General features: G+C 46.0%; 1 protein-coding gene across 1 annotated transcript in view; it reads right to left on the bottom strand.

The window, feature by feature from the left end:
- The window catches only part of SRCAP (Snf2 related CREBBP activator protein), a gene marked incomplete at its 5' end in the record, with an annotated part of 948,600 nt that overhangs the window by 664,789 nt on the left and 269,408 nt on the right, over positions 1-14,403 (bottom strand). Inside the window, 2 exons of the mRNA XM_030210811.1 lie at positions 18-195; positions 568-791. Coding sequence (XP_030066671.1) covers positions 18-195; positions 568-791 — 402 coding nt within the window. The remainder of the gene's footprint in view (positions 1-17; positions 196-567; positions 792-14,403) is intronic.

Raw genomic sequence — 14,403 nt, 5'->3', positions numbered from 1 at the left:
TAGTTAATAGCCCTTACCCTTTTCACAGGCCAGATGAGCCAGCAACGAGATGGTTTGGATGGTCTTCCCCAGGCCCATTTCATCAGCCAGGATGCCATTTAGTTTCTTCTCATACATGGTGACCAACCAGTCCAGGCCAATATGCTGGTACTCCCGCAATGTACCTCGTAGAAGGAAGGGGATGGGGGTCTTCACCTGTAGTGGGCACAGAAAAGCAAATTATCTTATAAACATTTCTGCAAATACTCTAATACAGTGCACCCATCCCCATCTTTAATTCCAGCATATGACTAGCTTTTATGAAAACCCTGGCATCTCCCTTACCTGAGGTTTCCCTTCCTCTCCGTGAATATTGTACGATTGTCTTATGGGTCATCGAGCAACTCTACTCTTCATCTATCCCCTTTAATAAATAACCGTCTGGTTTTCATCTAGAACCCCTCATCTTCATCTAGAACCCCTCCATCTCCTCTCAAATTCTACACTGCCGATTCTCTCTGATTATCCTCAGTAAGTCCCCTTTCCCTTGTTGGGTATTATAGGGTGGCTCACATTTTTCTCAAATACCTGTGTGGTAGCCAGAGTATAACCTTTGGGCTGCAGACTCTCTGCTGTGGCAGCAATGTCTGTGATCTCTTTCTTTGGTCCATGGGGCTCAGTGTGAGCTATGTCAACATCATTTCTTCCATCTTGCCACTCATCTTCATCCTCTTTCAGGAGATATTCCATACCAATATCTTTCTCCTGATCAGGCACAACCTCATTTCTCTCCACTTCTGCTTCTGTGGAGACTAGGCACAAAGAAAAATAGTTAGCTAAGGTGTAACTGATTGCAAAATTATTCTGAAAGAAGTTACTCACCTTTAGCAGGTGTTTTCTGAGGACATATATTACTACGTATGGGTGATGTCATCTGTCGGAGCCCCAGCACGGACACTGCCCAGTGTTCTAATTTTTCTAGAAGCCTTTGACAGCGCCGACCCTACATTTGTGCGTACCTACGGGTCAGCCATGTGGAACCAGGCAGATACAAAAGCTTAGAGTTTAACTCCTAGGGGAGATAGGAAAGATAGTGGTAATGTGTCCTGCTGTCCTCAGACAACACCCGATACAAGTGAGTAACTTTGCTTTCTCCGAGCACATCAGATTACTGCATATGGAAGTCCCTTGCTACCAGGCTCGCCAAAAACAAAAAAGATGTAATAAGGGCCTGCATCAGTCAAGGCCAAGAATAAAACAATTACAGAAACATCAATTCTCCTGTTTTGTTTTTCCCCTTGGTGCAGCCTGGAACAGAAGAAAAAAGGGGCCTGGGAGGATAGAGTTAGATTCTAGATCCTGAATAAATTCTGCAGGACTGCTTGACCAAACCGGCTGTCACTTTGGGAATCCTGTTCCAAGCAGTAGTGACAAATTTGTAGACTGATGAGTGACATCACATCATAGCTTTGCAGCTAACTTCAAATGGACTAACAATGAAGCCAAGGCTCTGAAATTATAAGCTATGATATGACCCTCTAGGGTCAGCCCAGCTTAGGTATAAGCAAAGGAAATACAATCTGCTAGAGTGTTTGCAAACAGCCCTTAGCTCCAGGAGATCGATGTGGAGCTGTACCTCTTGGGCAGACCACTGACCCTGAGTGTGAAACCCATCTATTTAACCCCCCCCCCCCCCCCCCAGGTTGTAGACAACCCTCGCTTGTGTGGAAGAGGAATTTGGAATGTAGTCCCATCATTAAAAGTTTGCTGAATTGTCCATAAAACTGACTCGAGGTGACCATGATGACATCCAAAAATGTTAAAAAGAACTAGCTAAAGAACCAAACCTTGCGGCACACCGCTGGTAAAATCCTTTTCCTCAGGATGAATTCAATTTACCACTACTCTCTGTTGCCTTCCACCCAACCAGATCCCAACCCAATCAGACACTTTAGGCTATGGGCACTCAGTTTATTAGTCATCTATGCGGAATCGTGTCAAAGGCTTTGATAGAATCTAAATACACCACATCTATGCTCTCCCTTGATCCAACTCTCTGGTCACCGAGTTAAAGAAATTAATCAGATTTGTCTAACAAGACCTGCCTTTATTGAAGCCATGTTGCCGCGGGTCCTGTAATCCTCTGTTTTAAAAGAATTTCCATTAATTTACTTACCACAGAAGTCAGACTTACTGGCCAGTAGTTCCCAACCTCTTCCTTCCGCTTTTGTGGAGCGGGGTCACATCTGTTCTTCTTCAGTCCGCTGGGACCACTCTCAACTCTAGAGTACTGAAAAGGTCAGCCAGTGGAGCCACTAGAACTTCCCTAAGTTCCTTCAGTAACCTCGGATGCATGCCATCCAGCCCCCATCACTTTGTCCATCTTTAGTTTATCCAGCTCTTTAATCCCCTCAGAAAATCGTTCAAGGACTACCACTCCTCCATTCCTATTTGTGTGTCTTCCGCGATCCTGCTCCCGGCCCTTCAGTTGTGAACACAGAACAAAATGTTTGTTAAACAATTCCTCCTTATCTTTATCAGCTTCAACATATTCTTCACCTTCATCTTTGAGTCTCACAATGCCTCTTTTGCATGTCTTCCTATCTAAAAAAAAAAGTTTTGAACCCCCCCACCCCCCCTCCCCTTTTACTGTACTGGCTATTTTTTTTTTTCTTCCATTTGCATCTTTGCTTTCCTGACTACTCCACCAGCTTCTCTTAGTTTTTCCAGATTTTATCACCTTTCTGCAATTTCTTGTAGTTTATTTGCTTTTTCATGCGGCTGTGAAGGAATTGTAAAATTGTTTCAGAGTTTCTTCCCCCTCAGTCCAAATCATAAAAATGTAATCGATGTACCAGTAATATTTTAGGGGTTTGGTCTGGTATGTATTCAGAAATGTCTCTTCCAGCTCAGTCATAAAGAGGTTGGCATATTGGGGTACTGTCCTGGTGCCCATCACAGTGCCCATTATTTGTAGATAGATATCATTGTTAAAGCGGAAATAGTTGTGAGTTAAAATTAATTTGATTAGTTTTGTAATGGTTTCTGCTGAGTATTGATGGTCCAGTGTGGATGTTTTTAGGAGTTTCTCACATGCAGCTATGCCATCTGCATGGGGAATGTTGCTGTATAGTGATTCTGTAGTTTATAAATGCTAACCTCTTTTTCCTTACCTTTTCAGCTACTATTTTTGAGAACCAAAGAAGCCGCCTTTTCCTCTTACTTTTATTTACCTTCCTTGTTCCCCTTTCAATAGCTCCTTTCAGGTTTCCCACTGCTTTCCAACTTCTTCCAGGTGTTCCCATCCAGACAATCCCTCGAGGTAATTCGCCATCTGAACAAAGTTGTTTTTTTTTAAAAGTCTATAACCTTCACTTTTGAATGAACCCTCTCCATACCTATCTTAATATTAATACACACCATCTAGTGATCACTGGATGCCAAATCATCATCTACTACAACATTAGAAACACTCTACCCATTAAGCACTAAGTCCTGTATGAACCTATCCCGCAATGGGTTCCATTACCAACTGCAGTTCCTCCTGTAGAGAATCTATGGTATCCCTGCTTCTAAATGACCCCATAATAGGGATAACCAATTAACATTTGGCAGATTAAAATCACCTATTCGTATAACTTCCCCTTTCACAGCTATATTTTGAATATCTTCAATTAAATATTTGTCCACTTCTGCTGTCTGTGAAGGAGGCCTGTATGTCACACCAATGTAAATACATTTGCCATTCCCTCTTTCCAGATTGATCCACAGCGCCTCTTCCTTACCCTTCAAGTCCTGCAATTATGTGGTTTTAATATTATCTTTATATTAGAACCAAAGTGAATACCCACAAAAAATATAGATTTACAAAGTTCTATAGATTCAATAAAGTAATTTTAGTGACCTCAGCCATGCAGTTCAACGATAATAGCTTTCAACATTGAGCTTTTCGCATGTATATCTTCACTGGCCAAATGTTTCTTTAATATATTGCATTTAAACTCAAAAAGGTTTTAGTACTCATCTGAATTTGAAAGAGGAGCTGGCCAGTGGATCTTATTCTGATATGACACGTTTCACTTTTGCTGTATTAAGGAAACCCCTTTATATTAGCTAGACCCAGCCATGTTCCCTGTATGTTCTCATCAAGGGAAGATGGCTAGGTCTAGCTAATATAAATGGGTTTCCTTGGTACAGAAAAACTGAAACATGTGCCATGTCAGAATAAGATCCCCTAGCCGACATATCTTTCAAATTCAAATGACTACATATTTTTGAAAACCTTTTTGAGCTTTAATGCAATATATTAAAAGAAAAATTTGACCAGTGAAGATATACTTGCGTAATGCTCAATGATGAAAGCTACTATCAATGAGTTGCATGGCTGAGGTCACTAAAATTACTTTATTGTAACTATAAGAGCTCTGCAAGTATATATTTTTGTGGGTACCCACTTTGGTTCTAATACAAGTTTATAACTTTTACCCACTAATAATTTGCCTTGGAGTGGTTTCATTTAATATTATCTTTAACACGTAATGCCATTCCCCCTCTCCTTTCTTCCTACCCTGTCTTTCCTAAACACATTATAGTTTGGTATAACTATTCCCAGTCATAGTTCTCTGTGAACCATGTTTCTGTGATCAACACTAAATCTAAATCAGTCCATCACAGCCTCAAGATCTAAAACCTTATTTCCCTTAATTCTAGAATTAGTATATACTGCATTCCAGACATTGACCCTTTTTCCCATTTGAGTAGAGGTATTCAATGCATCACTTACCTGGGGGCTCGTACTTACCTGGGGGTCTTGATCACCCTGCCACAACAATTCTAGTTTAAAGCCCTCTTCAGTAGGTTAGCCCATCTGCTGCTAAAAACACTTCTTCCCTTCTTTGATAGACACCATCTCTGCTTAGCAGCTCATGGAAAAGCATCCCGTGGTCCAGGAAACCAAAACGCTCAACACCATCTGCTCAGCCACATATTCATCTCCAGGATCCGAGCTTCTCTGCCTCGGCCTTTACCCTCAACAAGGAGACGACCATCTGTGAACCTGTCTGCTTCATATTCTCTCCCAGAGCCATGAAGTCATTTTTGACACGTCTGGAGGGGTACCTAGCAGTATCATTTGTGCCAACATGGATGAGCAGCATTGGATAATAGTCACTAGTCTTCATGAGTTTTGGCAAACTCTCTGTAACATCTTGAATTTTGGCACCTAGCAAACAGCACACCTGCTGGGACATTACGACTAGTCTGCAGATGGAGGCCTCCGTCCCACTAAGAAAAGAATCACCAACTACCATTACCTTTTGCCTCTTAGTGGTCACTAATCCAGCAACTTTGGGCATTTCGAGTTCCAATTCCTCCTCTCTCTGGGATACTCTCACCTCTTCCACTTCCAGGACTGCATATCAGTTCTTCAGTTTGAAGGCAAGTGGAGTTACGGGTCTCATGATCTGAGTCCAGTTGCTCTCTTTCAGCACAGTTTCCCCTCCCCCACCCCTTGCTGGAAATCTTTGATGCTTCATGATGCATTTCATCAATGCATTAGCTCTGGAAACAGTCAAAACTACTAGCTAGGTCAACAAAAACTTGAAGTCTTACCAGATAAGCCTTAAATAATGCTCTTAAAATTTGTCCACTATTTCTTACGAATTTAACAGTATGATTTACTATTCCCTATATAACAATGAGTTAGCCTTGGATACCAAACACCAAATGCCCTTTAAGGAAACATCACCCAGTGGAGATTGCAAAGGCAAGGACACTGGTTCTGTATCCACTGACAAAACAATAGGTTTCGGGAGGGGAACTACCAAATTAAATCTAGAAACCAAAGATAATATTGAAGGGAGAAGTACCATCAGCTGCAACAGAGAACATGCTCAATCATGGGTGCAAGAGTACAATATGGAGGGAAAGGAGGATAGGAAGATCAGTGTGAATCCATCTAATAAAAGGCACAAGCAGATTGCTACACCAAGAGATCAACTAAGGGCATTAATGGGCTGAAAACATTCACTATGACCTCAATAATGCTAAACAGATTTATTTTGAAGAAAAGAATAGCGCCAGAAGTTGCTCACATATCAGTTAAGAAAGCAAACACTACAAAATCAAAAACTACAGATGAGGAGAAAAGGGCTACACTACTGGAGATAACAAAATAAAGATTAGACTCATCTAGTCTATAGTGAGTTGTACTTTTCTGTAAGTAAGAACACGAGCAGAGAAAAACAGAGGCTTATTTGGCCTCAGTCCAGGAGCCGGTACTCAACACAAGCTGAATTAATGGAGGAGGAGATTAAAGCAGGGGCATTAAGACACTGATTAAACTGAGATTAAACTGAGGGGCATTAAGACACAAGAGCTTTCTCAATTGTTCCTGTAGGGAGGTTTCAGGTCCTATATTATGTTTTCTTGTTTCTTTGATTGGATGTATTATATTGTTCAGAAAATTAATAAAACACATTTAAATAAATAATTCCGTTTTGAAGAGTGGTTGGGACATATTCCAGTTCATACCTTCATTCATACTCCCAACTCATCAACACAACCCCCACCTCAACCTACAATTGTCAGGTACTCCCTGTGTCGTTGAAATTCTCACTCTGTCTCTCCCATCCTAATTCCCAGCTCTGCCCACCAACACTCTCCCACTAAATCATCAAGTCTCATCCATCTTCTGCTCCCCTTCTCCCCCATCCTATCCATCTTCTGCTCCTCACCACCACCCTAACCTCATCCCATCCATATTCTGCTCTTTTCACTTTCCTCCCCCTCCCCATCTCTAAATCCTATCCTTGGGCCAGCACCTGTACGTTGATCTGGTTCGGGTTGCAGTTCTGGTGGCAGCAATAGTTCTCATGGCAGTTCCTTTCTCCTTTCGCAGAGAGGTCACACTATGTAATTCTACATTGCTCAGTTTGAACTATGGAACTCTTGTCTACAGAGCCCTGCGCACCTCAATCATCATCTGTATCAGAGAGCGCTCAGCATTCATACTAGCAGGATGGAATTGTTTGGCCTAGCTGTTTTATGAAAGAGGAAGAATCCGCCATATGGCCCACTGCTACCACTAGGACCACAGCCCAAACCAGATCAGCTTAGATATATGGTCTGGTTTTGGTTGGAATGGCAAGCCCATTTGCAAGGGGGGGGGGGCACTCACTTGCTACCTAGGCCCACCCTGTTGTGATGCATATGTATCCATGGCAGCTGTCTTATCTTACACTGACAAATACAGTTTCCTCAGAAAGTGTACATAGCTGTTAAAGTTCCCTACAGAGAAGCCTCCATCCGGGTATCAACATTACAATTATCTTTTAAAGTAACTTCAACTCACTGAGGCACAGTTCTAGATTCTGTCATCACCCAATACAAGCAATGGCATGAACCACCTTAGAAAGGGGGACGATGATACTAGCTGTGTCTACCTGGGTTGAATTCTGAGATTCCCCCTCAGTCCACCCAGAAGAATTAATAAAAGATGTTAACCGATCCTGAACACCAGAGGGTAAGCTTCCATCTGGTGAGGTGGGTCCTACCACCCAAAGCTAAGGACACATCAACAGGTGATAAAGTACTTAAAAATTCCAAGAAGCCAGAACTACTACTACTATTTACTACTATTTAACATTTCTAGAGCGCTACAAAGTGTACAGAAGAAAGACAGTCCCTGCTCAAAGAGCTTACAATCTAATAGACAAAAAGTAAAGCATTTAAATGTAAAATATTTAAACAGTCAAGCACAAGAGAACAGTCACAGAAGGACTGAAGATGTTGAAGGGTGGTCAGTGTGATTAGGTGTAACTCTGGTTGGAGTAGTGGGAGAAGGTGATAGAAGAATAGAAATGGGTGAGGTAAAAGTAATGAGTGGGTTGATAGGGAGGTTATATAAGACATGTCACTCTAGGGGTGGGTGGGTAGAGGGGTAGGGTGGGCGGGACTAAGTCTAAAGCAGGAGAAGGTATTCTCTGCACCCTATCTGTGAGATGGAAAATGCTCTCTGAAGCTGCTGCTATAAGTTGTTAGTTTTCTCTCCCTGAAAGAGATCCAAGCCACACCCACAAAGTTCAAACTGTCTGTGGGGAGGGGGAGGGGAGGAAATGGCAGTGCTTGATGAAAAAGAGAGCTCAGTTTGTTTGATAGGAGATATACTATAGGATGTCATTCTGAGGCCAGGCTAAGTCTAAAGCAGGAGAAGATATTCTCTGCAGCCTGTGAGATTATCTATTATGCGTCTTACATGATTCTCCATAAGTCCACTCAAAGTTAGTAAAACAAATCTTCTGGCTCCACTGCTTTTTGTTTTCCATCACACTTGTTACAGATGCTCACCTGCTCTTCAGGTGCTCTGAACAGGTTCCAAAGAAGCAATTCCTCTAGGGCATCCTTTCAAACATGTATCCACGTTCGGTAGGACATCAGCTTTAAAAGTCCCAGTTGACAATACTCAGTGCCGAAAGATAGCCCACAGCATGCCCAATATCAAACCTTATAGAAGTAGTGGCAAGCTCAAAACCAAACCTTACTCCTCAGGCAAGAATCCTCTCTCCAACTCCTCCTTTAAAAGGTCCTGGCCAACCGGCAGTGTTGCCAGGTGGGCGGTTTTACCGCCCAATTGGGCGGTTTTCCGCGACCCGCCGCGGGAAATTTTTGCCCGCGGCGGGTTGCGGTTTTTTGGGCTCCTTTTTGGCTTCGGGGCGGTTTTTTCGCCGGCTTTTTTCGGCCGCGGTGGGCGGGGTTAATGACGTTTCTGGGCGGGGTTAGTGACGTGGGAGGCGGGGTTAGTGACGGGGGAGGCGGGGTTATTGACGGGGAGGCGGGGCCGATGACGGGGGAGGCGGGGTTGATGACGGCGGGGGCGGGGTGATGACGCGGGGGCGGGGGTGTCAGGGGCGGGGTTTGAGTTTGGGCGGGTTTTGGGCTGGATTTTGGGCTCCTTTAGGCTGGAAAAAAATTTTCCACCTGGCAACCCTGCCAACCGGTGACGAAGCCACACATCAGTGGAAGTCCATGGAGTGCCTGGTCTCAAATGTCACAGAAGCAATGGCAAGCTTAGGCAACCAAAACCAGGCAAGATTCATCTCCGCCAGATGTAATTATTTAATATTTTTCTTTGTTATACTTCCACATCTTACAGTAAGCATTTTCAAAATAATGGACAGGTAGTGATATTTTAAAAGGTAAAATTGTCTCGTCTGATAATTTTCTTTCCTTTAGTCACAGCAGATGAATCCAGCAACTAGCTGGTTGTGTCTGTCTACCAGCAGGTGGAGGTAAAGATCACCAACTTTAAACCCAATGATATAGAACAAATAGAACCTCCAAGAAGCCGGTATGTCAACTACCAAAGCTGCCCACCAAACAAGTACCAATTCGCCCCAGTACTTCCCAGAACAGGCTTGGTCAGACAATGTGCCATCCGGCCTCCTCTGCTCCGGTCACACCCCTTGTGCTCAGGGCCCAAGGACCAAAGCCGAATGTGACAGCATAGAAACTGTCCACCAGGAGTACAGCCCTCATGATTTTTTTCCCCCCTTTGGTGTGATTACTATGTTCTGAATGCATGCAGAACAAGAAAAACATCAAGGGAAAACTCTTACACCACAGAGACCAGAGATGGAGGGATGCTGGATTCATCCGTTGTGACTAAAGGAGAGAAAATTATCAGGTAAAACATGATTTTTACCTTTCATAGCATCAGCAGCAGATGAATCCAGCAATTAGTGGGGATGCAGCAAAGCAGTCGGGGGGGGGGGGGGGGGGGGGGAGGGGGGGGGGAGAAGAACCACTGTGCCAAACCAAAATTCCTGGTGCGCTGCCACATCTAAACAATACTACTTAGAGAAAGAATGCAGAGAGGCCCAAGTGGCCGCCCGACAGATGTCCTCCAGGAAAAAATCCCTCGCCTCTGCCCAGGAGGTTACAACGGTGCAGGCTCCCAGAGACTGACAACCCACAAGCACATATGCCAAAACAATTGAATCCTTAATCCAGTGCACCAGAGTTGTCTTGGAAGCTGTGAGCCCCTTCTGGGACCCTTCAGGACAAACAGATAATTTGACCTGCGAAAGTCATTCGATATGTGCTGATAGCGAATCAGCAACGGCTGGATATCCAAGCACTGCAGGGCTGCAATGCCCTGTGGAAAGCTGAGACCACCACCTGTAAAAACGACGAAACCGGGTGGATCGTAATCCTCAAGTCCGAAAACCAAAGAAAAGGGTCCAGACAAGACAAGGCTTCCAACTCCCGACACCGAAGCCATAGCTGCTAGAAAAACCGCCTTCAGCGTCAGATACCTCAAAGCACACCGACCGCAAAGGCTCAAAGGGAGCCTTCTGAAAAGTAAAGAGAACCAAACTAAACTGCCAGTCCAGACAGGGAGGCCGTAGTGGAGGTTTGAGGGAACATAATCCCTTCAAAAACCGTACAACATCCGGATAAGCGGCCAGCAAAGACCGTTCTACTTGGCCTCGGTAACAAGCTAGAGCCGCCACCCATGCCTGAAGCAAATTAAAACACCAAACCTTTCTGCAGGCCCTCCTGCAAAAATGCCAGGATCTGCAGCAAAGAGGCCACCATCGGAGAGACTCCCTGCTTGGAGCACTATGACTCAAAAGTGTGCCAAACCCTACTATTACTTAACCTTTCTAGAGCGCTACTAGGGTTACGCAGCGCTGTACAGATTAACAAAGAAGGACAGTCCCTGCTCCAAGGAGCTTACAATCTAATGGGCGAAATGTCAAGTAGGGGCAGTCTAGATTTCCTGAATAGAGGTAGGATGGTTAGGTGCCGAAGGCGACATTGAAGAGGTGGGCTTTGAGCAAGGCTTTGAAGATGGGCAGGGAGGGGGCCTGGCGTATGGGCTCAGGGAGTTTATTCCAGGCATGGGGTGAGGCGAGGCAGAAAGGGCGGAGCCTGGAGTTGGCGATGGTGGAGAAGGGTACTGACAGGAGGGATTTGTCTTGAGAACTGAGGTTACGGGTAGGAATGTAAGGGGAGATGAGGGTAGAGAGGTAGGGAGGGGCTGTAGATCAAGTGCATTTGTAAGTTAAAAGGAGAAGCTTAAACTGTATGCGGTACCTGATTGGTAGCCAGTGAAGTGACTTGAGGAGAGGGGTGATATGAGTGTACCGGTTCAGGCAGAAGACAAGACGTGCAACAGAGTTTTGAACGGACTGAAGGGGGGATAGATGGCAAAGTGGGAGGCCAGTGAGGAGTAGCTTGCAGCAGTCAAGGCGAGAGGTAATGAGAGAGTGAATGAGAGTTCGGGTGGTGTGCTCAGACAGGAAGAGGCTAATTTTGCTGATGTTGTACAGGAAGAAGCGACAGGTCTTGGCTATCTGCTAGATATGCGCAGAGAAGGAGAGGGAGGAGTCAAAGATGACCCCAAGGTTGCGGGCAGATGAGACGGGGACGATGAGGGTGTTGTCAACAGAAATAGAGAGTGGAGGGAGAGGAGAAGTGGGTTTGGGAGGGAAGCTCGGTCTTGGCCATGTTCAGTTTCAAGTGGCGGTTGGACATCCAGGTCGCAATGTCGGCTAAGCAGGTCGATACTTTAGCCTGGGTTTCTGCAGTGATGTTTGGTGTGGAGAGATAAAGCTGGGTGTCTTCAGCATAAAGATGATACTGGAACCCATGGGAGGAGATTAGGAAACCCAGGGAGGAGGTGTAGATTGAGAAAAGAAGGGGTCCAAGGACAGATCCCTGAGGAACTCCAACAGAGAGCGGGATGGGGGTGGAGGAAGAACCCTGAGAATGTACTCTGAAGGTACAGTAGGAGAGATAAGAGAAGAACCAGGAGAGGACAGAGCCCTGGAACCCAAGTGAGGACAGTGTGGCGAGAAGTAAGTTGTGATTGACAGTGTCAAAAGCGGCGGATAGGTCGAGGAGGATAAGGATGGAGTAGTGACCTTTGGATTTGGCAAGGAACAGGTCATTGCAGACTTTAGATAGTGCCGTTTCCATCGAGTGTAGGGGGCGAAAGCCAGATTGAAGCAGATCAAGGATGGCATGAGGGGAGAGAAAATCAAGGCAACGTCTGTGAACGGCGCGTTCAAGTATCTTGGAGAGGAAGGGAAGGAGGGAAATGGGGAGGTAGTTGGAGGGACAGGTAGAGTCAAGTGATGGTTTTTTGAGGAGTGGTGTGACTACTGCATGCTTGAAGGTGTCAGGGACAGTTGCAGTGGAGAGAGAGAGAGAGTCGTTGAGCATTTGTGGACCTGCAGGAGAGTGGTGATCACCCCCTCAGCATACCCTTTCCTCCTCAAGCATGACTGCTCAAGACCCAGGCCATATGACCAAAGCAGGAGGGCTCCTCCATTGGTAGTGGACCCTGACAGAGCAGAGCCAGATCCAACGGCAGCAGTAACAGATCATCCACGAGCAGCCGGACTAGATCCACATACCCAGGCCACCTGGGCCAGTCAGAAGCCACCAGAATCACCAGCCCCCAATGCCACAGAATCCGATGTAGCACCCTCCCTATGAGCGGCCACGGCAGGAAGATGTAGAAGGTCCTCCACCGGCCAGAGTTGAAGAAACGCGTCTAGACCCTTGGACATGGCCTCTGCTTAAGAACTGCGACATCTTGGCATTTGCCTGAGTCACCATCAGATCTACTGACAGCATGCCCCACCACTCAACAAAGGAGCAGAACACCAGTGGGGACAGCTCTCATTCCACCAGATCCTGCAATGTCTGGCTGAGAAAGTTCACTTGCACATTGACGCTCCTGCGATGTGCGCTGCAGACAGAACAGGTGACTCTCCAACCACGCACAGAGAAGGAGTGCCTCCACTACCAGTGCAGCACTGCGTGTGCCCTCCTGAGGACTGATATATGTGACTGCCGTTGTGTTGTTGAAGAGCACCCAGACCAGCTTGCCCCCAGAGTCTGAAAGGCCTCCAATGCCTGGGCCACCACCCTGAGCTCCAAGAGACTGATGGGCCAATGTGCTGTTGCGGACCACAGGACCTGAGCACTGTGCTGCAGGCAATGGGCTCCCCACCCCATCAGGCTGGCATCCATTACCACTAAAAATCCACTGTGGAGACATCAACGGCATTTCCTTCTGCAAACTGTCTTACAGGAGCCACCACCACATATGCTGTGGCGAGCCTGCAGGGTCTAACAGAGCCTCATCTGATAATTCTATGACACTGGTGACAAGCGATACAGAAGAGAGTGTTGTAGAAGGCACATTTGAGTCCTCACCCAGGACACTGCATCCATGGACGCAGTCATGGACCCCAGAACCTATAACATAAACCCACGTGTGGGCATGGCATCCTGAGAAGGGCGAAGCTGCCCCTGCAGATTTTCCACCAGAGAGACTGGCAAGAACACTCAGCCCTGGATTGTATTGAAGCACACCCCGATATACTCTAGCATCTGACGAGGGTATCAGATGGCTCTTCACCAAACTGACGACCCAGCTGACAGATGCAACAAAGCTTGCCACCATGGCGGTGACCTCCCGGCTCTCGGCCTCTAAGGATGCCCGGATCAATCGGTCATCCAGATACGGGTCCACACAAATGCCTTCCTTCTGAAGGAACACCGCCACGACCACCATGACCTTGGAAAATGTGTGAGATACTGTAACTAGATCAAAGGAAAGAGCCTGGAATTGCAAATAGCAGCCCAGCACAGCAAAATGGAGAAAACGCTGGTGCAGAGGCCAAAAGGGAATATGCAAATATGCTTCCTTGAGATCTAGGGCAGTTAAGAACTCTGCCTGACTTACCGCCAACACAGAACATAATGTTTCAATAAAAAAATGCTGGACCATTAGAAAACGGTTCACATGCTTGAGGTCCAAAATTGGCCAGGTAGGACCCTCCCTTATTTGGAACCGCAAAATAGATTGAATAGCATCCCTGTCCCCGGTCTCCCAATGGGGCAGGCACTACGGTGCTGAGCTCCTGCTAGCTGGACAGAACCACCAAGTGCTTGGAGGGCACTCTGAATGAGATTCCTAGAAAAAGATAGCTGACTGAAGCGGAGAACTCTATTTAATAATCGTCTCTGATAATGTTGAGAACACACTGGACTGACATAATTCTGGCCCACTGCTCAAAAAACATGGTCAGCCGACCCCCGATTTGCCACACAGAGCAGCGAGCTTGCGCCCAATCATTGGGCGCAGAGGACAAGACACTGAGCCTGGACCTCATTTGTCACCTCGAAAGGAAGTTCATGGCTGGAAACGGGACCTCTGAAAATCCGAGGAAGATGTCAACACTGCCCGATCCCGCCTTGGTTGATATTTTCTGGCCTCCTTAAAATGGGACCGTGCCGTGCTCACCCTGAACATCAGCTTCTGCTGATCCTCTTGCAAACACTGCATCTTGGAATCGCCCAAATCACTGACTAACTTTTCCAAGTCCTCCCCAAATAACAGCCGAC

Source organism: Microcaecilia unicolor, chromosome 7 (assembly GCF_901765095.1).
Source record: "Microcaecilia unicolor chromosome 7, aMicUni1.1, whole genome shotgun sequence".
NCBI classification, from domain to species: domain Eukaryota; kingdom Metazoa; phylum Chordata; class Amphibia; order Gymnophiona; family Siphonopidae; genus Microcaecilia; species Microcaecilia unicolor.
Note: the sequence above shows the minus strand (reverse complement) of the source record. Positions and strands in the feature narration are given on the sequence as shown.